This window comes from Gallinula chloropus (genome assembly GCF_964237585.1).
Source record: "Gallinula chloropus genome assembly, chromosome: 1".
In the NCBI taxonomy this organism is placed as follows: domain Eukaryota; kingdom Metazoa; phylum Chordata; class Aves; order Gruiformes; family Rallidae; genus Gallinula; species Gallinula chloropus.
In genome coordinates, this window is record NC_140085.1 from 190,747,347 (window position 1) to 190,768,858 (window position 21,512).

General features: G+C 43.3%; 1 protein-coding gene across 2 annotated transcripts in view; it reads left to right on the forward strand.

Annotated features, from left to right (window-relative positions):
• UVRAG (UV radiation resistance associated) overlaps nucleotides 1-21,512 on the forward strand; it is a gene marked incomplete at its 5' end in the record, with an annotated part of 111,822 nt that overhangs the window by 76,690 nt on the left and 13,620 nt on the right. For both annotated transcript variants that reach the window (XM_084269867.1, XM_084269868.1), the window contains 2 exons: nucleotides 1,740-1,818; nucleotides 20,496-20,587. In XM_084269867.1, the coding sequence (XP_084125993.1) occupies nucleotides 1,740-1,818; nucleotides 20,496-20,587 (171 nt within the window). The remainder of the gene's footprint in view (nucleotides 1-1,739; nucleotides 1,819-20,495; nucleotides 20,588-21,512) is intronic.

Consider the following 21,512-nt stretch of genomic DNA (forward strand, 5'->3'; position numbering starts at 1 on the left):
TGACCATGATGGCCTCATAACCTCTGGTGGTAAAGGAAGAGTCAGAAGACAAGCCAAATTAAATCTATTTGAAAACTGCTTCACTTAAGCACATATTCCTAGAACACAGGAGTAAAATCATGTTCCTTAATGCAGACTGCCCAACAGCTTCAATACTTGAGGGGCTAAAGTTTTGGTTTGCTGATCTCACACACTGCTATATTTTTATAAGCTATTTGCGGCATCTGGGTATTTAAAGTAGATGAGGTACTTAGGCATATGGTTTAGCATAGGACGGGAACAGTTGGACTGGATGATCTTAAAGATCTTTTCCAACCTTGTGATTCTGTGTGTCTAAAGTTGGGAAAAAATACTTTCTTTATTAAAAAGGAGAAATAAACATTGGAATACAGAATTTGCCAAGGGCTGGAGTGATCCTGATGCTGTGACTTAAGCCTGATAAGCATGTGAGGCTTGCTGAAAGGAATCACTTTATTCCCTGAGCATTGTTTTGGTGTGATGGTTGGTGTCCTCTGTGTGTGGAGACATTTGTGCTCTCTCAATCCCAAAATAAGATCATTTTTAAAAGATTATTTCTCTTTAGAAATGAGCTGCCCAAAACTAAACAGCTGAATGCAAAGGGATAACGTGGGATCTGGTGTTGTGTCTTATGCTTCCTAAGACATGCTTCACTTAGCTGAGACCAACAGGATGAAGTTTAATAATGCCAAGTACAGAGTCCTACACATGGGACATAACAACCCCGTGCAGAGCTACAGGCTTGGGGGAGACTGGCTGGAGAGCTGTCAGGCAGAGAAGAACCTGGGGGGTGTTGGGTGACTGACCATGAGCCAGCAGTGTGCCCGGGTGGCCAGGAAGGCCAGTGGCATCCTGGCTTGTGTCAGATACAGTGTGGGCAGTAGGTCTGGGGAGGGGATTGTGCCCCTGTACTGGGCACTGGTGAGGCTGCACCTTGAGTGCTGGGTCCAGTTCTGGGCTCCTCACCATAAGAAGGACATGGAGATCCTGGAGCGAGTCCAGAGAAGGGCAACCAGGCTGGGGAAGGGGATGGAGGGCAAATCCTCTGAGGAGCAGCTGAGGGAGCTGGGGGTGTTGAGCCTGGAGAAGAGGAGGCTGAGGGGAGACCTTCTCAGCGCCTCCACTGACGAGACAGGAGGGTGCAGAGAGGTGGGCGATGGTCTCTTCCACCAGGGGACAGGAGATGGGACAGGGGGAAATGAGCTCAAGCTGCACCAGGGCAGGGTCAGCTCAGATGTGACGGAAAAGTTCTTCCCTGGCAGAGTTGTGGGGCTGTGGAACAGGCTGCCCAGGGAGGGGCCTGAGTCCCAACCCCTGGGTGTGTTTAATAGACATAATTAGGGATATGGTTTAGCATAGGACAGGAACACTTGAACTCAATGATCTGAAAAGTTTTTTCTAACCTTATGATTCTGTTAATGTTGCAGCACTGGGGAGAGTCATAAAGCATCTTTAGAATGCTTTAATATACTTTAGAAAACAAAACTCATTAGCTGAATTCCAACATCAGGGTTTTTTACAGGTTGATTGACTGAAGTGTGGCGGGATTCCTAAGTCCGTCCTGCCAGATGGGGTTCCTGGGAGAAGTCACCCAGGAAAGTCAAGCTTTTTAAATCTTTACCTTCTCAGAAAAGGAGTATGTTTTTCAAGTTTACTTAGGCATCTGAATAATTTCACCTTAAATGCATTATTTTTTTTCCCTTTTCTTTCTTTCTCACCAGATTTCCTTTATATCCAAAAGGAGGGGAGAAGCTTCAGTTTGAATATGGAGTCTATCTTCTCAATAAAAATATAGCACAGGTTGGTACACTGAGATTTTATTTTTAAATTTCTTTCTATCTACTACTTGCTTAGTGTCAGTGTGGCCTTGAGCGTGCATCTGCTGTCTTGTGTTGCTGTTCTCTATGGTGAACTAGTGGAGGGGTTCTCCAAATCATTGTCTTCTCTTACCTTGAGATTTTCTCTGATGCTTAGAGAAGGGCTTGCTAGCTTTTTAGGAGTGTTTTCCTTTTTAAATAGTTAATGATGTGAGTCTCTACATGCTCTTTGGGAAATTGTAAATATTTTGTTATTGTTATTTTTATTGCCATACTTGAAGATCCATTCGTTTCATTCTTACGGCTGTATCTTCAATTTAGCTGTATTATTAATTAGTGTTCTACCCCTATACTCGTGGTAATAAAACACAAGCTGGAAAACATTAAGTCCTGCAAATGCATTTCTTTATAATAAAATAAAAAGCCCTCTAATCATCCTTACTTCCTTGCTTTTAATGTATTTTAAAAATCATCATGTAGCTTGGCAAACACAGGAGAGTTTAGAAACTTGTATTGGAGATAATACACTTTTTGTGAAATTCAGAAAACGTACCAAAAAATCTGCTGTGGAAGAGACGTGGGGAGGACCTTTAGCTTGCTGCTGAGTCCTGGGGCAGGGTCCGCTTCTCTTGTGCCATCCCTGGTAGATGCTTGTGTGCCTTTCTGTGAAGGAAAGCCTGTGATTGATGTAGTCTTTACCAGTCATTTGCTCTCCTGGCCATAAAAGTCTTTTCTGACCTCTAATCCAAACCTGTCCTGCTTCTCTTTAACCACATAATTCATTTATGATAATAATCTATTGATTTAAATCACTTCCTCTTTGCAAACTTACATGCACTGAGAGACAGTTTCTCCTGTCTAAAGTGTTGTCTCCTGGATTTTGTGGATCTCATGGACCTTGAGCATGCTTGTTAGCTCTAATTCTCCATCTGAATCCACGTCTATCATGAAGTGCAGTGCCCAAAGCTGTGTAGCTGTTGCCTTCAAAACAGTGAGTAGGGCAGGAGAAATGCTGCACACGTACTCTGTAACTCTGCAAGACAGGGAAAGGTAGGTTGAGCACTCAACCTCAGCTTTGTGCTATCTGTGTCTCAGTGTATTCTCTATCCAGCTCACCTAATTAAAATATTACTACAACTGGAGTAAAGCCTAGACCCAGGTGGAGTCCTGCTTCACCAGCACTTCCATTTTCAGCAGTGAACCATTGTTTAATGACACCAAATGAGTACTTACTTGCTCTCTATTCATTCATACTTCATCAATATCCCATTTCTCCAGCATGCTCGTGAGCATATTGCACCATCAGGTGCCAAGAGATTTATTTAAATTCCAACAGAAATACGACAAATTCACATTTGGCTTGTTCTTGAAAAATCAGATCTATTTTTATGCTTGGTTTCTTGTTGTTTGATTTGTATCTCCAGTTCTCTCTTCCCCCCACCCTTTTCCCCCATTCACAACCCCAAATTGAAGTAAAGTTTCTAGGTCTCTTTGTAGTGCTTGTTTTTTAAGCTTAGATTGCATTTACCATTCTCCAGACTTCTGGTATCTTGCTGTGGCTTAGTGTATTTTGGAAGATAACCTCCAACGGCTCTGAAATTACTTAAAGGCTAAAATATTTCAGGACAAAGTTAATCAAGTCCTGCTAATCTTGGAAATTCACTTAACCAAGCTGTTAATAAAATCAGACTGCAACTCTGCTGGTATTAATAATGGCAGCCAGCTGTTCACACTTGAATTTCGTAGGGAAGACTAGTGAGAGAAGGGGATTAAATATTCTTTCCTTCAAAAGCTTTGATAGCTTTCTCTCTCCATTCCTATCAAATAAATGCTTTCTTTAATCTCTCCTTATGTAAATACATTAGTTCATTCTCTGACTTGTGAGTCGTGATGCTGCTTGCTTCAATTTTCAGCCTTTCATGGTTTTGCTGCTGTTCTGGAGTTGCCATCCCGGTTTGTGATGTAAACGCTCTGTGCTGCTTTCTTAGCTGGAATTATGAGTCCAAGTTTGTAGTTCTTGTAGCCTGGGTTAGTTGCACTTCTGCCTGGAGTATTTTATTTTTCACTTCACTTGTTTTTCCTGGGTTTTTTTCCTCTTTGTGAGTTGTTACCACTGTTGGAACTATTGAAATCTCTTGTTCTGACTTTGTTCTTGTCCTGGTTCTGAAGGACTAGAAACAGTTAAACACATGGTCACTCACCTAGATTACCTTCTGTGTCCTTGCAGTTGGTTTCTGGTATCACTGCTGTGTGTTTAAACTCATAAAAGTAAATGTATTTGTATAAAACAGTTTCCAAATCTACCTTGGCTCACTGGTGCTGGTACAAGACAGAGTAGGCAATAGCCAAGCTTTGAAGTGGTTTGTACAACATCAATGGTTTGTACAACACCAGCAGTTCATGTGCTTGAGATTTATGTGCTGTTGAATATAAAAACATAACAAAAGTAAATCTGAGTTTTTGGGGAGCTCTACTACTTACTTAATTGGTATAGTGTTACCAAAGTCCATATTGTCATCTTTGTTTTGATATTCTTGGTCAAATATTGCAGTTTTTTATAGCTCTACCAAGGGGAAATTCCACTGCGAAAGCTGAACAGGTAGAGAACATGCAGAAACACATCACTGATTTGATCTAAAAAGCTGAGATTGATTCTTTGGCGTATTCCTTTGGAGGGTGGAACTGTCCAATTCAAGTAGCTTTCAGAAGATCTTAAGGCTACCACAAGAGAAGCTTCCAGATATGCTTAGCTGATATGAATGTGTAAAAATAAGCTTGGCTAGAGAATGAGCAGCTGGTTCTTTCTTATCTCTAGACCATTGCAAACTGTGGGGAAATCCTTTTAAGGCCCAAAGGTGTTGGCCTTCATTCAGAGAACCAGTCCTGCAAATTATTCTGTCATGAATAAATGCAGATCAGTTTCTTAATTCCTTCTGGCTGCTGCGGAAGGATTGGAAGTGTCTAGGAGGAATGGTGCTGACTCTACTGGAGCATTGAGAAAAGAGCTTAGGTCTCAGTACCTCATCTACCCTTTTTTAAAACACATCCAGGGATGGTGACTCAAGCCCCTCCCTGGGCAGCCTGTTTCAGGCCCTGACAGCTATTTCAGGGAAGATCTTTTCCCTCACATCTGATCTGACCCTGCCCTAGTGCGGCTTGAGGCCATTTCCCCTTGTCCCATCTCCTGTCCCCTGGCTGAAGAGACCATCACCCACCTCTCTGCACCCTCCTGGCAGGTCAGTGGAGGTACTGAGAAGGTCTCCCCTCAGCCTCCTCTTCTCCAGGTGAACACCCTCAGCTCCCTCAGCTGCTCCTCTTATGATTTGCCCTCCATCCCCTTCCCCAGCCTGGTTGCCCTTCTCTGGACTCGCTCCAGGACCTCAGTGTCCTTCCTATGGTGAGGAGCCCAGAACTGGACCCAGCACTCGAGGTGCAGCCTCAGCAGTGCCCAGTACAGGGGCACAATCACTTCCCTAGACCTACTGGCCACACTGTTTTTGATACAAGCCAGGATGCCATTGGCATTTGTAGAAGCTTCCCTGGCTTCACAGAGTTTTATGTCTTCTGGGTTTTTTTTTTTTTTTTCTTTCACAAGTGCCTAGAGTGGTGGTGGCAAGGAGAGATCTGAGTGAGGAAGAAGTGAGACTGGGGGGATATTAAGCAAAATTATTGAAATCAAAACTCTTCTAGAGATAAAGTGGTCCTGTTTTGTAAAACAGCGGGATAATAACAATGAAAACCACATCTTGCACTCGGGAGAATTCAGCTGGAATTAGAAGCAGCCCAGTGCTAGCTTGGTAGAGCATTTATTTGGAGAAACTTGCTTTGCTGTTACATTCCAAAGTCAAAACAATGTGTGTTAATTCTGAGAGTTCCTAATAACTTCCATCTGTACGTGAGCACAAATTGTTTCAATCCCCCTGTTTTCTCTTTGTAAAATTGAATCCCTCACGAAGTTCACAGAGGAGCTTTTTCTGTTGGATGATATTAGGTAAGACGATAAATTTCCAGTGAAGATTTCAGCTCTTTGACTCCCAACAAACATACAGATGTGGTAAAAACCCAACCAAACAAAATCACTGTCATTCCAGAGCATTGTCAAAGCAGAATGCAGAATATTAGGAGTGAGTTGCTTCAGCTCTCAAAAGCATTAGGTACTGGGAGATCATTAGGTGCTGGTAGCTGGCCCCACACCTCTGAAGCTGTTGTGATGTGTGGGGAGCAGCTTAAGAAGATAGAGTTTCTGGAGGAAAACGAAGTTGTAGAATCCCTGAATGATCTAGGTTGGAAGGGACCCCAAGGATCATACAGTTTCAACCCTCTTGCCACAGGCAGGACCACTAACTTCCATTCCTGGATCTACACAAGGTTGCCCAGGGCCCCATCCAACCTGGCCTTGAACACCTCCAGGGACGGGGCATCCACCACCTCTCTGGGCAGCCTGTTCCAAATCCTCACCACTTTCTCTGTAAAGAACTTCACTCCTGCATTGATTTTCAGAGGTGAGGAGGGAAGATTGTACTGTGAAGTCTCCTGGTATAGCAGATGGGTATTAGGAGCTCACTGAAACATTGTGGGGATTTTAGTGGGTGCTAAAAATACAGTGTGGGCAAGCTGGTATCTCTTGGAGACTTCTCATTGCTCTGAGCACATAATGTATGTCGCACACAGCTCAGCTACGGCATGAGCATGAACCTTGCCAAGCTGAGCACTCGCAAATCATAGAAGGGTTTAGGTTGGAAGGGACTGAAAACATCACCTAGTTCCCACCCCCTGCCAAGGGCAGGGACACCCCCCACCAGCCCAGGGTGCCCAAAGCCCCAACCAACCTGGCCTTGAACCCTGCCAGGGAGCCAGGGGCAGCCCCAGCTTCTCTGGGCACCCTGTGCCAGGGTCTCTCCCATCCCTGGGAAGAATTTCTGCCTCCCACCTCCTCTCCAGCTGCTCTCCTGCAGCTGGAGGCCATTCCACTGGGCCGGGCCCTCCCTGCCCCTGGACTGGAAGGCACTTGGAGCTCTCCCCAGAAGCAGTCTTCTCTTCTTCAGGCTGAGCCAGCCCAACTCTCTTAGACCATCTTCAGAGCAGAAGTGGTCCAGCCCTTTGATCATCAAGTCTTTGAGCAGTGATCTTTGCCCTCCAGATATTTTTGTTCTGAGTTCTTTATTTTTTTAAACCTTAGAGTGTGAGGGATGTGAGACTGCAGTGGCTTTGGGTTTCCAGTCTCAGGCCTGCAGAAAGAAGGTCTACTGCTGCTTACTGTCTGGTTTTGCTATCTCTTTCTTTCATTCCTGGAGCCTTTATTGTTTCAGCCTGACCTCTGTGTAGGTTCTTCATTATTTATGAAGAGATGATCTTATTTTTATGACCATCCTTCTTGAGGTGAGTCCTTAGTGAGCACTCAGTGTTACTACTGGAGAATACCTGGCATGAAGTTGTATGCAAGGTGGTATTACATGGTTTCTTTCCTAGTTTGATTATTATTTCTAACCTGTGAATACATGACATGTTGCCATTGAAAAGACTGTGACCATCTTGTTCATGAAACTTCCAATTCCTGTAAGTATTTAAGAGATTGTCTCTTGCATCATACTTGACAGGTGCTATTCCTTGTCTGGTCACAAGATTCCTTGGAGAAGATATAAATGCCTTATAGCTGTAGTCTCTTCTGATCCCAGTCAGGAGGGGTTCACTGCAGCTATTTCTTTCCTGGGACAATCAACTTACTTGCTACTCTGAATCTCAAATGATGATTTGCTGTTTGTCAGCCACTGAAGGGGTTGGAAGTTAACTTGTCTCTTATCTTTTGGATTTCTTATTCTGAGTCTCAGCTTGGGTTCCTTATAGCCCCCATAGGCCAGAATCACAGAATGACAGGGGTTGGAAGGAACCTCCAGGGATCATCAGATCCAACCCCCCTGCCAAAGCAGCTCCCTAGGACAGGTCGCACAGGTCGGCGTCCAGCTGGGGCTGGAATATCTCCAGAGAAGGAGACTCCACACCCCCCTGGGCAGCCTGTCCCAGGGCTCCCTCACCCTCACTGTGTAAAAGTTCTTCCACATGTTGGTGCGGAACTTCCTGTGCTCCAACTTGCCTGTCTCCACAGATCACTGAAAAGGGGCTGGCCTATTCTCCCTGCATTCCATGCTTAAGATATTTATAAACATTATTAAGATCCCCCCTTAGTCTTCTTTTCTCCAGGCTGAACAGCCCCAGCTCACTCAACCTTTCCTCATAGGGGAGATACTCCAGGCCCTTAATCATCTTCGTAGCCTGCTCTGGACCTCTCTCCAGGAGATCCCTGTCTTTTTAACGCAGATGGGTGAGAGACCCCTTTGAGTCGTGTTGGTGGCAGTCAGGACAAACCTTTTCAGGCATCACTTCCAGGTTTTGTTTAATCTTTTTTGAGTTGTTGCCCTGCATGAGTTAAGGTTGTGGGTTTGGGTGGTTTTTTTCCTGTTCAGGCTGAAGGAGCGCTCACGATCACCTCACAAGGCAAGGCTTCTCTTCTGATCCAGCCTTGATTTGTTTTGTCAGACAACTATTGAGTGATGTTAGACTAATGCTCCTATTCACATTGGCAGGATTTGCTCAGCCCTGGCCAAAGAATAGTTCTGCTTTCATCTGACACTCATTAGCAACAGACGAACTTTGCTATTTGCCACGAAATAATCACTCAAACAGTCTTTTGTCAGCTCCCCCAAGGATGTTTGTTTTCACATCAGTGCAGTACAGATCAGAGAAAGTAACTTGTGTCTAGCCCTCCTTCCCTGTGTCCGGAGTCACCGTGTCCACATGGTGGCAGACGATCTTTGCATGCTTTGTGTAACCTGCTAGAGATGTTGAGCAGCCAGTGCTGCTTTCCTGGGAATGATGCTTTTTGTTTCAGTTGCTTGTCTGGTGTACAAGGTAAGTAATGTTCACAGAAGCCTAGGAGGAAAGCTAAATACTTATTGACGTATTTGAGTTGTGGTCAAAGTGATATCTTTCTAATAGCTGGATGGAATAAAAGTTCAATGCTTATGCACTGGTGTCATATGTAAGAAACTGAACTTAAAATTCAGGTCTTAAGCATGAAATGAGGCAAGATGTCCAGTTCTTGGCTCTCTTAGTCTAACATGTGAGAAAATCAACATCATAATAGAAACTATTAAACTTTTCCATGGGAATTTGAACAGCAGAAACGCTAGGGCAAGAAATTTGTTTTGGCAATAAACACCATGGAGCAGAAGTGTCTTTAGAGTTCTGTGGGTATCAGTGTGGATGCAGTGGTTATGACCCTTTGAGTGTAGGATACTGTGACTTGCACACTACGTCTTTTATGAGGCCTCTTAAACTAAGATCATAAAAGGCACAGTTCAGAAAGAATGTACTGTCTGAATTTGTGGCCAATTTAACTGCATAGGGAAAAGTGTTCTTGAAAGAGCACAGGTTGAAGCCAGAGCCGAGTCCTGATTTTGTGAAGTGCCAAGCATTCATTTTAATGTTGAGAGGAAGGGACTGCACCTGAAAAACCACAAAGTACCTTCTCCAGCTGCACAGAGCCAAAAGCTTTTAGGAGAACTTTCATTCCTGAAAGTCTCCTAGGGTAGCAAGGAGCTGATACCTAGCCAGATCATTTAGAACTGGGGAATTTACATATGCTTTTTGCAAACTTGTTGGAAGGCTTTCTTTTTTTCCTTTCCTATCACCCATGCCAAGATAAAATAGGTTGAAATGAGGCTGGATTAGCTGTAACAACAGTCGCCCTTTGATTGAGATGAAAGTCTGCCTATTGTTGCCCATCAGCAATCTGTACGGATCAGTAAAGGCCAAGGTTAGCTCGCTCTGGAGGAGCAGATCTTGGATCTCCAACCTGTACGGATCTCTGCACCTGAATCATAGAATGATTTAGGTTGGAAGGAACCTCAGCGATCATCAAGTTCCAATCTCCATGCCAGGAACAAGGGCACCTTCCATTAGACTAGATTGCTCAAAACCTCATCCATCCTGGCCTTGAACATTTCCAGGGATGGGGCATCCACTACTTCCCTGGACAACCTGTTCCAGAGTCTCACCACCCTCGCAGGGAAGAATTTCTTCCTTATATCTAGTTTAAATCTACCTTCTATCCTGAGCCCAGTCTGTACTTCTTGATCTGGATGCAGATGAGGTGTGGCAGACAATGTGGTTGAGTGGAATAGGAGAGGTGGCAGCACCAGTAGTGCCTGGAGTCGCTTCTCCAAAATAATTTTGGTGGCCATCCCTCACAAGCATGCTCTGTATGTTACATCACTTGTGTACTGCGTAGCTGTCATCATCTCTGCGTGTTGACTCTTCAGCCCACTAAGTTGCTGGGTGTTTCAATAAAAAAAGAATATGTGTTTAAAATAGAATCAAAATTCAGTAATCAAAGGAAAATGGATTCCTGATATAGTTAAGCTGACATAAATACATGTGATTTGCCAAGTTAAACTGCTTTGTAGTATATATAAGCACTAGATTTTGAAATTGGAAGGGATGGGAAAGTGGGAAGCCAATTACCAAGCCATGGCCCAGTGTGTTAATGCAGGAAAAAGGTGAAACAGAATTTTCCCTAATTCTATGAGGAATAATTCCCTCATTACGAATTCATAATTAGAATTCCCTAATTATTAATTAATAATTCCCAAAATTCTAGAGGACCTGGGAGGCAGAAATCCTTCCCAGGATGGGGGGAGGCCTTGGCACAGGGTGTCTGGAGAAGCCGGGGCTGCCCCTGGATCCCTGGCAGGGTTCAAAGCCAGGTTGGATGGGGCTTTGGGCACCCTGAGCTGATGGGGGTTGTCCCTTCCCATGGCAGGGGGTGGGAACTAGGTGAGCTTTGAGGTCCCTTCTCACCCAAACTTCTGTGACTGGTTCATCCACTCTGGGAGCTGATGGAATAACCCTAGTGCAGCCACGTAGCCTTTCAGCCTGGCTGATGGATTTGGGTTCTCTGCTGTATTCGCTCTGATAGCTGAATTGGATAAGGTGGCCAAGACAAAGTGGGTGAGTTCTCTGCACCCACTGATGCAGTCCTGAGACTATCACCCTTATAGTGCATATAGGTAAAGAGCTTTAGATGCTCTCATACAGTGCAAGATTATGCTTGGGAGCTAAACACAGAAAGCAAACGTCATGTTTAAGATGTAGGTGCAAAATGTTATTTGTCTTTTCTACTTCTGGCTTCTGCACAGCTGACCTTTTGTTCTCTGCCTGATGTAATGATCTTTAATACAAAAAAGTTCAGGATGAATGAGGTCATAGGAAGTAAGTGTGCCCATGCCTTATAATCCAATAAACATCACTTTGTGATATGGAGGCGTTTTAAGAAGGTCTGACCCCAATCTGGAAAGGTCACGCTGTATAGTTTCATCTCACCAAGCTCTAACACAGCAAGACTGTGGGTGAACAGTAAACGTGGTTCTAGTTATTTGAGTGCTGCCTTGGAGAAGGGGGGGGTGAAGCTTTTCTGAAGCCAGTAACTGCTCTGTCTTTTAAATTGCGCTTTTTTTTCCTCCCACTGTTGTGTAAAATGGTCACAGTATATGAGAGGCACCTTTATGGGCAAGGGGGGCAATATATATTGCTTTTATAATGAGCCCACTAACTACCAAATTTCACAGAAATAGTTGACTTCTATAAGTGGCTGTATCCCCCAGCCTGTCTTTGACAATGGTTTCCCATATCCTTACTGGGACACCAGAATGGAACCAGGAAGGGTAATGTGTGAGACCTCTCTGGAGTGGTATTGTGTGTTCTCTCAGGAAGGGTTTCATGAAAATGAGCAAGAGACTCCTGGAGGAAGTGCAGCTTTTGGCTCATCTAAATGTTTAGTTCTACAGTGTGTTCTCCATGTACTCAAACACGTACTCCTATTTCCTTATTTTCTTGCGGTCTATCTCCAATAAACACTATTGTTGTGAAACTGAGATCCAGCATTAAATGCTGCCTGTTATCACATTTCAGTTTTAGAAAGTAAGTGTTCTTCTAATTTTTAAAAGTTTGGCAGAGTATTGCAAGTTGCTGAGCATCAGCATCCTGGCTGCTGCTGTGTTTGAATAACGATGAGGCTTTGTATTTTGGTGGATATGAGGAGGCAAATCTGGAGGGCAAATCCTCTGAGGAGCGGCTGAGGGAGCTGGGGGTGTTCAGCCTGAAGAAGAGGAGACTGAGGGGAGACCTTCTCAGCGCCTCCACTGACCCGACAGGAGGGTGCAGAGAGGTGGGCGATGGTCTCTTCAGCCAGGGGACAGGAGATGGGACAAGGGGAAATGGGCTCAAGCTGCACCAGGTCAGCTCAGATGGGAGGGAAAAGTTCTTCCCTGGAAGAACTGTGGGGCTGTGGAACAGGTTGCCCAGGGAGGGGGCTGAGTCACCATCCCTGGGTGTGTTTAAAATTCAGGTAGTTGAGGTGCTCAGGGATAATGGTTTAGCTTAGGACAGGAATGGTTGGACTTGATGATCTTAAAGGTTTTTTCCAACCTAGTGATTCTGTGGAAAGTAGCAGCTCATTAAAAATCTAAGACAAATCAAAGAAAGTAGAAGAGAATTAGCTTGGTTATTCAGTTTGTAAGAACTGACCAGTGAGAGCTCCATGCTCACCTAATGCATGCAGACCCTTAGCCACAGCGTAGCAATCAACGTTTCCTAACTGTGTCATCAACTGTCTTGGACCAGAGACGTTCCATTATCCTGACCATTAGTTATCACTGTGACAGATGAAAGTAAAAGAAGAAGAAAGTTTCTTACTGATAGCAACCTCTACCTTGTAAATGGGGGGAAATCCAGCTGGTTTAGACTAAGAATGTTTTAAAACTAACAGCGGGATTGTAACAGCCTTTGAAGGGCCAGTATAAAATGGAGTTGCTATCTCCTGTTACTGCTTTGATTGCTCTTTGTATGCCTTATTTGTTATCACTAAATCAAAATTGTGATGGGAGTCCTTTAAGATGGTTTTAATGAAGGCTTTTTTAAGCACGCTGGGTCAGCTTGAGGAACTCTTAAAGCGTGTGCCCAATGGATTAATGAAGGACATGGGCCTTCAAGGCTGTTGATGTAACTTGTTTTTCTTGTCAGTTTAGTACCCTTAGAAGAATTGCAAAGTAAACATCTGCTTTTCAGGCTGGACCTCTGGACAACCCGCTCAGGAGAGGGAGGCAGGCCTTGGCATAGGGACAAGTCAGTGTTCCCATAAAAAGAGCTGTGCGTTTGAGCGTTTCCTCTTGCTTGCATGAGGGCTAGTGCTGCTGGGGCAGTCTTCTCTTTGCTCCTTCAGAGAGCAAGCTTGAAGACTTAAAGACTTGGTGTCATCATAGTGCTTGCTCTCTTGCTTTTTTCCCCCTCTTTCCTGCTTCCCCAAGAAGAAATGAGAAAAAAAAGGACAAAAAAAGCCTTGGCTAGATTTACTTCCAAGCTGATAGATGTATATTGACAGTCTTTTATGTATGAGAAATCAAAATGTGCTTTAAATGTTTAGTTTTGAGATATGCTATCTGAAGAACTAATTGATACCACAGTGTGTTTTACTGATGTTGCAGCTTAAGGGTTTTTCAGCAAACCCATGTAGCTGTTCAGCAATGCAACAGCCGGCTAGATTTAATAAAACAAAGACAAGCGACATGTTAAGAGCACAAATAATTTAAAATTTTACCATTTCCCCCAAAAGGTATAAACACACACAACTGTTTATATAGCAGCAGTCATTATTTCACTGATCCCCCAAGGTTGTTTATATAGCAACAGGCTTTATAACAACACTTTCTGTTTTCATTATTGCGATGCTTAGTCATCTGAATCCCAGCCAGTGCTCCTTCATACTCTGAAAAGTCATCCAGGATCTTGTAAAACAATTAACTATGTCATTTTATTAAAACTTGCATTTTATATTTCTGTCTCAGCATTTGACATCCTCTGAAAAAAAACCTTATGTAAATGCTTGGCTGCTGACCAGTGCTGCGGGCTTGATTGAAAGAACACTTTTGCTTCTATTTTTGTTTGTGGATTTTCACGTTTGGGGAGCAGATGTCCCTTTAACTGCTGATGCTTTAAAAAAAAAAAAAAAGCCTTATTGAACTGAAAATATTTCAAAATCACTCTTGACTGCCCTATAACAGCACATAAGCTTGCGTAGTGTAGTAGTTAGTTGGGTCCACCTCTTGTATAGATACTAGACAGTCCTACAACATCAAGGACTGGTAGTAGAGACTAAGGGAGGTGTAAAAATGCTGGAGGCTCCAACATAGACTTGAGTATTATGCATGACGTACTGAAGTGGCTAGTGTTTTGAACTTTATTAATGTAGTCTGAGCTGTAAGACTGCTTCCACATGTTTCAGAACAAGATGGATATGGCTGGGGAAACAATGTACGAAATGATGAACAGATGAGCTCGGAATAATTCTGTGCTCCTAAAAAAGAGGATATTTCAGTCAAGGTACTCTGTGGTTTCTGGCTGGAAGTAAATATGTGTGCTGGTATACCATTAGTTGTTAAATACCATTACAGGAATTAGTAGAGGAAATGGGCTATTCTTCTTTGCACCTAAGAGCAGGATATCGTTAATTTTCTTAAGAGGCAGCCCCTTAGTGGGAAAAGCCCTGATTTTGATCTTGAGTGCAATCTGATACTACCCAGAAATAGACAGACAGCTAAATGGTTTATTTTTAAGGCAACTTCTTTGAAAAATTTAATAGTTCTGGTGCTCCATCTCTTACGGACTTTACAGGAGAGTGGCAGAACCTTCACAGGTTTGTATTGTAATTAGCTAACAAGTGAGGAATCTGTGCTTGTCACGACTTGGTGAGTGAATACTTTATAATGGGTTTGTTACCTTTAGAAAGGTGGTAAATTTTTACGTGGTCCAGCATGATTTTAATTAAGTGTAATAGTCTTAACAAAATAAATGACTTGGATGATGCTTGGATTGCTAGAGTGAGATGCTCAGGGTGGAGTTGATTCACTGCTGAGGACTTACAACTTCCAGTAGACTTTCAAACCACTGCACAGAAGGAATTGCAGGTAGAAACTGGAGTAACTGAGGATTTTTGAGGGCTACGAATATGATTAAAGGACTGGGGCTTCTCCCCTATGAGGGAAGGCTGAGTGAGCTGGGGCTGTTCAGCCTGGAGAAAAGAAGCCTGAGAGGGGATCTGATCAATGGTTATCAATATCTGAAGTGTGGGACACAGGAGTACATGGCCAGCCTTTCTTCAATGGGTTGTGGGGACAGGACAGGGGGCGATGGCCTCAAGTTGGAGCACAAGAAGTTCCACACCAATATGTGGAAGAACTTTTTCCCAGTGAGGGTGAGGGAGCCCTGGGACAGGCTGCCCAGGGGGGTGTGGAGTCTCCGTCTCTGGAGATATTCCAGACCCATCTGGATGCCTCCCTGTGCGACCTGTCCTAGGGACCCTGCTTTGGCAGGGGGGTTGGACCCGATGATCCCTGGAGGTCCCTTCCAACCCCTATGATTGTGTCATTCTGTGATTTTTACTTTCTTTTTTTTTCCTTAAATAGTCAAAACCAATTATACCCAGCTTGTTATGAGTTAACTTTAATTTGTTTGCCATTCCACATCTACAGCTAATGCTGTGGTTTTGTAGGCTGGACCAATTTTCTTAGTCTTTGATGGAAGTTAAGTGTTTAAAGATTTTATTAGAAAGCTAATACAAGTTTTAAGAGTAAATCGCCCCGTTCACTCTGAGAAGCATCATTTTAAACGCAGCTTATTTCAACATTTATGGTTTTCTATAGTATTGCTATAAAGAGCAACTATAACATAAAATACCTACTGGTTTTCTATTGGCATAGAGTTGGCCTTGATATAAATCTAATCTTCTTTTCCTTGTGAATCTTCTGTACAGGTGCTTCCTGAAATTGTTGTAGGATAAAGAAAACCCTCAGATTTTACGAAGGGAGCTGAGGTGGCTACCTACTGATAGTCATAATACTGCCTGTCCTGTTTTCAAAGTCTCTTCATAATCCTGATATTCTTCAGTTTATCACACTGGTTTTGTAGCATCAGAGGTTTGGGGATGGGAGTGCTCTAATTGGATGGATCTAGAGCTGTTTTCTAAAATCTTACAGAAATGATGATCTTAAAGGTCTTTTCCAACCAAAACTATTCAGTGAATCTGGGAATATGGTTTTTGTTGTTTGGGTTTTTTTCCCCCAATTACAGAGTTACATCTTTAAGTATCTCAGAATGATGTCAGTTAACAGAGAAGCTAAAGCCTCAAAGTACAATAAAACCTTGAAGCTTTCACTTTTTGAGATGGAGTAAAAGCAATAAACCTGTGTAATTAGAAGAAATTACAAAATGAGATTTTTTTCCCCTTTAAATATCACTTCAATTATTCTGTATTGAACTGTTGATAAAATATGATGTGTCTCATCTGCTACAGCTTGTTTCTGTGGAGTAAGTGCTGCTTGAAGAGCAGACTGAGACTCAGGTCTGAAGTATCTCATGTCTTTGGCTTATTTGTTTTCCAGTTCGTGTTTACTTTGTGTTTTTGTTCAATCAAGCAACGTTTCACACAGCACTTGGGAAAACAAAGCTGTATATAGGAGCTAAATATTAGTAAGGAAATAGCAACTAGTATTTTATTACGTGAACATCATTAATGATTTACAGTCCCGTGGAGAATACACGGCAGTAAATGTTGAACACAAATCTTGGCCGCTCGTTCACTCAAAGCAGGCACGTCTTCTTTGCATGGCCTGAAGGAACAATCTAATTTTTAAATAAAATGCTGTTTTTCCAAATGATACTCTGTTCCTTTGGGAACTTAGGGTTGGGTGGGTGGAGATATGGGTGATGTTCAATAGCAATGACTCAAATGAGAACTCGGTTTCGCAGGGGAATCAAGAGAGTCACATCGCTCTGCTTCTGTTTTCCTACCCAGCCCTTGTGTTTCACAGTTCTCCTCCTTGCCTCTTTTCTCTTTACATCTTCCATAAGGCTCAATTCTATCTTTAAGTTCCTTTTAATTCTGGTGGGCAAAGCAGCTGTCTTGTTCCTGCATTTTTCTCTTCCAAAAATAAATTTTTTATACTCTTCTAGAGTTTTTACATGACTAGTACTGTAACAGATTTTATTAATGTGTTCAGTTTTGGGCCCCTCGCTACAAGAAGGACAACAGGGCCCTGGAGCTTGTCCAGAGAAGGGCAACGAAGCTGGTGAAGGGCCTGGAACACAAGTCTGATGAGAAGCAGCTGAGGGAACTGGGACTGTTTAGACTGGAGGAGGCTCAGGGGAAACCTCTTTGCTCTCCCCAGCTCCCTGAAAGGAGGTTGTGGTGAGCTGAGGGGTCAACCTCTTCTTGGAGATAACTAGTGATAGGACAAGAGGGGATGGCTGCAAGTTGTGCCAGGGGAGGTTCAGGTTAGAAATGAGGAGAAATTTCTTCTCAGAAGGAGTGTTTGAGCATTGGAATGGAGTTTCCCAGGGAGGTGGTGGAGTCACTATCCCTTGATGGAAAGGTTGGATGAGGTACTTGGGGATGTAGCCTAGTAAGTAATATAGGTGGTAGGGGGATGGTTGGACTAGATGTTTTTGGAGGTCTTTTCCAACCTTAATGATTCTGTGATATTACTTGCTATTTATTGGGTGGAGTGAAGTAATGATCCCTGTACATATGGTATAGGTGGTTAAAAAAATAATAAACTTAAGGAAAGGTGTATTACAAATGCTTCACAGTTGGGGGAATGATCTTTACTAATGATGCAGCATTGGCAGAGGGTAAGAGCAGAAGGAAGAGGAATTCTGCTCTCTTAAGTAAAAGGGAAATCTCTTTCTTAGTATATTATATTCTTTCTCCCCCCATGCTCCTGTTTGCCATGTGCTGTACCTGGAGTGGGTTCCATTAGTCAGTAGAAGTAGTGAGATTTCATTTTTGGGGATACGTGAGACTTGCAGACCTCTGTGAAGCAGGAATTAACCTTGGAGCCATAATGAGGAGGTTATTTTGGAACTAGACTAAATAAAACCTGGGAGCTAACTCCTGGCTCTGATACTTCAACTGTTTTTTTTTTTTTCATCTGCACTAAAAGGCAGGTGAATTTTTCTGGAATTGCTTGTAGGTTTGGTTAAATACATGATTGACAGCTTGTATTGATACAGAGGTATTAGGTAACACTGCTTTGTTTTTAAGCTATTTACAAAGCCAAAATAGAATAACGGTTTATAAAGTTTGTGGTTTCTTTCTAGAGGTTTCACAAAACTTACATCCTGTAGTGGTTTGGCTGGGGGGAGGGCATTCCTCGTGCCCTTCCCCTGCTGCACCATGGGGTCCCCCCCACAGCAGACAGTCCTCAATGAACTTCTCCAACGTGAGTCCTTTCCCACAGGGCTTCAGCTCTTCCCCAGCTGCCCCAGCGTGGGTCACTGCTATGGGTGCAGTCATAAATCACACAGTGTCTCTCAGTCTCTCAGGCCCAGACTGCTCCAGCCTGGTCCCCCATGGGGTCACAAACCCCCCCCAGCAAACCTGCTCTGGTGTGTGGCTCTGTCTCTCTCGCCCATCCCTGTGTCTCTGTCTCTCTCCACGGGCTGCAAGTGCTGGCAGGGGCTTGCTCCAACACGGGTCACAGCATCTCCTGTCTGTCTCCCCCTGCTCCAGCGTGGGGCCTCTCCACGGGCTGCAGGTGGGGTCTCAGACTTTTCCATGGGCTGTGGGGGGACACCCACTCCGCCATGGGTTTCTCCAGGGGCTGCAGGGGCATCTTTCTCTCCGGCACCTGGGGTGCCTCCTCCCCCCTTCCCTGCCCTTGGTGCCTGCACAGCTCCTCACATCTTCTCACTCCATTCTCTGGGGGCACAAAGCAGCTTCTGGCAGGTTTGTTTCTCCTCACTGTGGTTCCCAGAGGTGCTGTGACCATGGCTGATGGGCTCGGCCTTGGTCAGCAGCGACTCCGGCCTTGAGCCATCTGGTGTTTGCTCTGTGGGGCCTGCAGAGAGCTTCTGGCTGCTCCTTGCAGGAGCCACCCCTGCAGCTCCCTCCTCCACCAGAACCTGGCCACACAAAACTACAACACATCCCAACTTCCCTTACTCTGCATCCCTACTATTTGCAATATGAAAATGTTTTAGCAGAAACAGTGTTTTTGCTCATGTTCTGATACAAGAATCTCACAAGAATTCCTCTGATCTTGGCTGTTGGGAATAGGGAGATCCCTTAATCCAAATCTTTTCATGCTCTGAAACCTTAGAATTTAAGGATGACTGTAAAAGGGCTGTTCTATGAACGCTTGATTGTGGTAGGAGGAACAAATGTAATGGTTTTGATTTTGGTTTTTCTTTTTATTTTATGATTTCTTTTGCCCTAGGCTAGTTCTTTGGTTAACCAAATCCACTGTAATCCCATCAGGAGAATGTGGTGATCGTTTAGTAATTTATATAGTATGGTTGTCTTAATCCAGGGTCTGTCATTGTAGCAGAAAATATGAATCCAAGCCCACCATATGACTTGACTGTGTCCATATGGAAATAATAAAGTGTAATAAATGGCCTCCTGTTATACAAGGCAGTACTGAGGATGATTTTCTTCCAAAGCAATTTTTCTTTCTAAAACTCAGACAAGCAGAGAAAGCATTCCCGATTTCAAGGGTGTTTTCCTGCAAAAAACTGATTGGCCCATTGTTTGGGAGAAGTCAGAAATCTTTCTAACTTAGAGGACGCTTGCCTGCACCTTACTTCCATGAGTTATGGAAACAGGTGTGTAACTCTAAAAGATTAATTTAACTTCGAGTGGGATCGGTCCATGTTTCAGCAAGTAGTTCCATCAGTATCTGCTTTGGGCAGTTGCTGTATGTGTGTATTGGAGGCCAGCTGTGACTTCTAGAGGCTGTTCAGTTCCACTGGGAGCTGCATATTAAGCTGATGCTGCTTCATTCTGATAGTCTTAAAGATACTGGAATTTAGGGATTTATATTTTTTCCCCATGTTTTAACTGCATGAGGGATAAATTTCCCTGCAAACTTTCCCTGAAGTTTTGAGATTCAAGTTTGAAAGAAAGACTTCTTCCCCTTCCGTGTGCTGTTTCAATCAATCAGGTTCACATCAGATGTTAGGAAAAAGTTCTTCATGGGAAGAGTTGTTGGGATGTGGAACAGGCTTTCCAGGGAGGGGGCTGAGTCACAGACCCTGGATGTGTTTGAAAAAGGGTAGATGAGGTACTTAGGGATATGGTTTAGTGTAGGACAGGAATGGTTTGACTTGATGATCTTAAAGGTCTTTTCCAACCTTGTGATTCTGTGATATATTGATATATTCAGGGTGACAGATGACACATACAAATAAATGCTTTGAATTTGTGGATGTGGGACTTTATGTTCAATCTTGGTCACTTCTTTTAGTGGCTGTGTTTTCCTTAAGCTCTGAGGCTGCTCTCCCAGTACAGAGAGGAAACAAAAAAAAGTGTAATGAGGTTTAACAGTCAGATTGACTAATTGTTTTCTCCCTGTTCTTGTGTGGGTTGCTAATTTGAGTTTATGAGTATTAAATGAAACATTTCCTGAAAGAGGATAGATGTTTTGGAACCACTTGATTATCTGTCCTACTTTTTCTTTGAAAACCTGGTGACTTCATTGACAAGAATGTTACATTCATTGGGATCTGGGATTTGGAAAGCGGTGCTAACTTTAGTTTTTTCTGCTTCTGTAGCTTAGATATCAACATGGACTGAGTACTCCAGATCTAAGACAAACTCTTCCTAACCTGAAAAACTTCCTGGAGCTTGGGCTAATGGTTAGATGGTAAGTATTATATTTTTCTTCATAATTTAAAAAGGGTAGATGCTATAAAAAATTTAACTGTAAGAATTTTTCACAAACAGCTACTCTTCACTAGAGGTGAATATGCTTGGTGAAGATGGTGATTCTTTTTTATCCAAAATACAGGCCATGTAAGATGTCCACAGTATTATTTTACTCCTGCTCTTCACGATCATCTATGTGATGAGCCCTCAACTTCTTGTGTGTAGGGGAAGACTGTTTGTAATGCAGTGCCCTTCATCAAAGGGCCATGACTGGTTTCTATGACAGGAGTAAAGCCAGTGTAGGCTTATCTTGGAGTAATCATTTCAACACAAGGTTTGACCAATTCTCCTTAAACCCACTGAGAAGAGCTTTAGTAAATGTGGAGGACAATTCACTAAGCAGGTGCATTTCTGCAGCTGCTAGATGCTCTGTTTGTAGTGTTTGAATTGCACATGCTCATGTTGCCTCTTACATTAAGCAATTAGTTTGTCCTGCATTCTCATCTTTGTTCTTTGGATGACAGAATCCCACCTAAACATAACATTGTGCTGTTTTAGGGTCTCTAGGTTAATTATTCACTTCCCCAAAATTGCACAGGTCGTGTGTGATCCATGTGTCATACTTCACCCTTTGCAAATTCCCTGGAAGTGCAATCTACATGGATTTCTCCAAAGCTTTTGATACAGTTCCCCACAGCTTCATCCTGGAGAAACTGATATGTTATGCTTTAGAGAAGTGGTCCATGGGGTGGGTGAACAATAGGCTTGATAGACTGTACCCACAGGCTGCTGGTAAATAGCTCTTTTTCAAACTGGCAACCTGTCACCAGTGGGATCCCCCAGGGATTGATACTGGGCCTAACGCTGGTTAATGTTTTGTATGTGATCTGGATGAGGAGATCAAGTGCACTCTGATGAAGTTT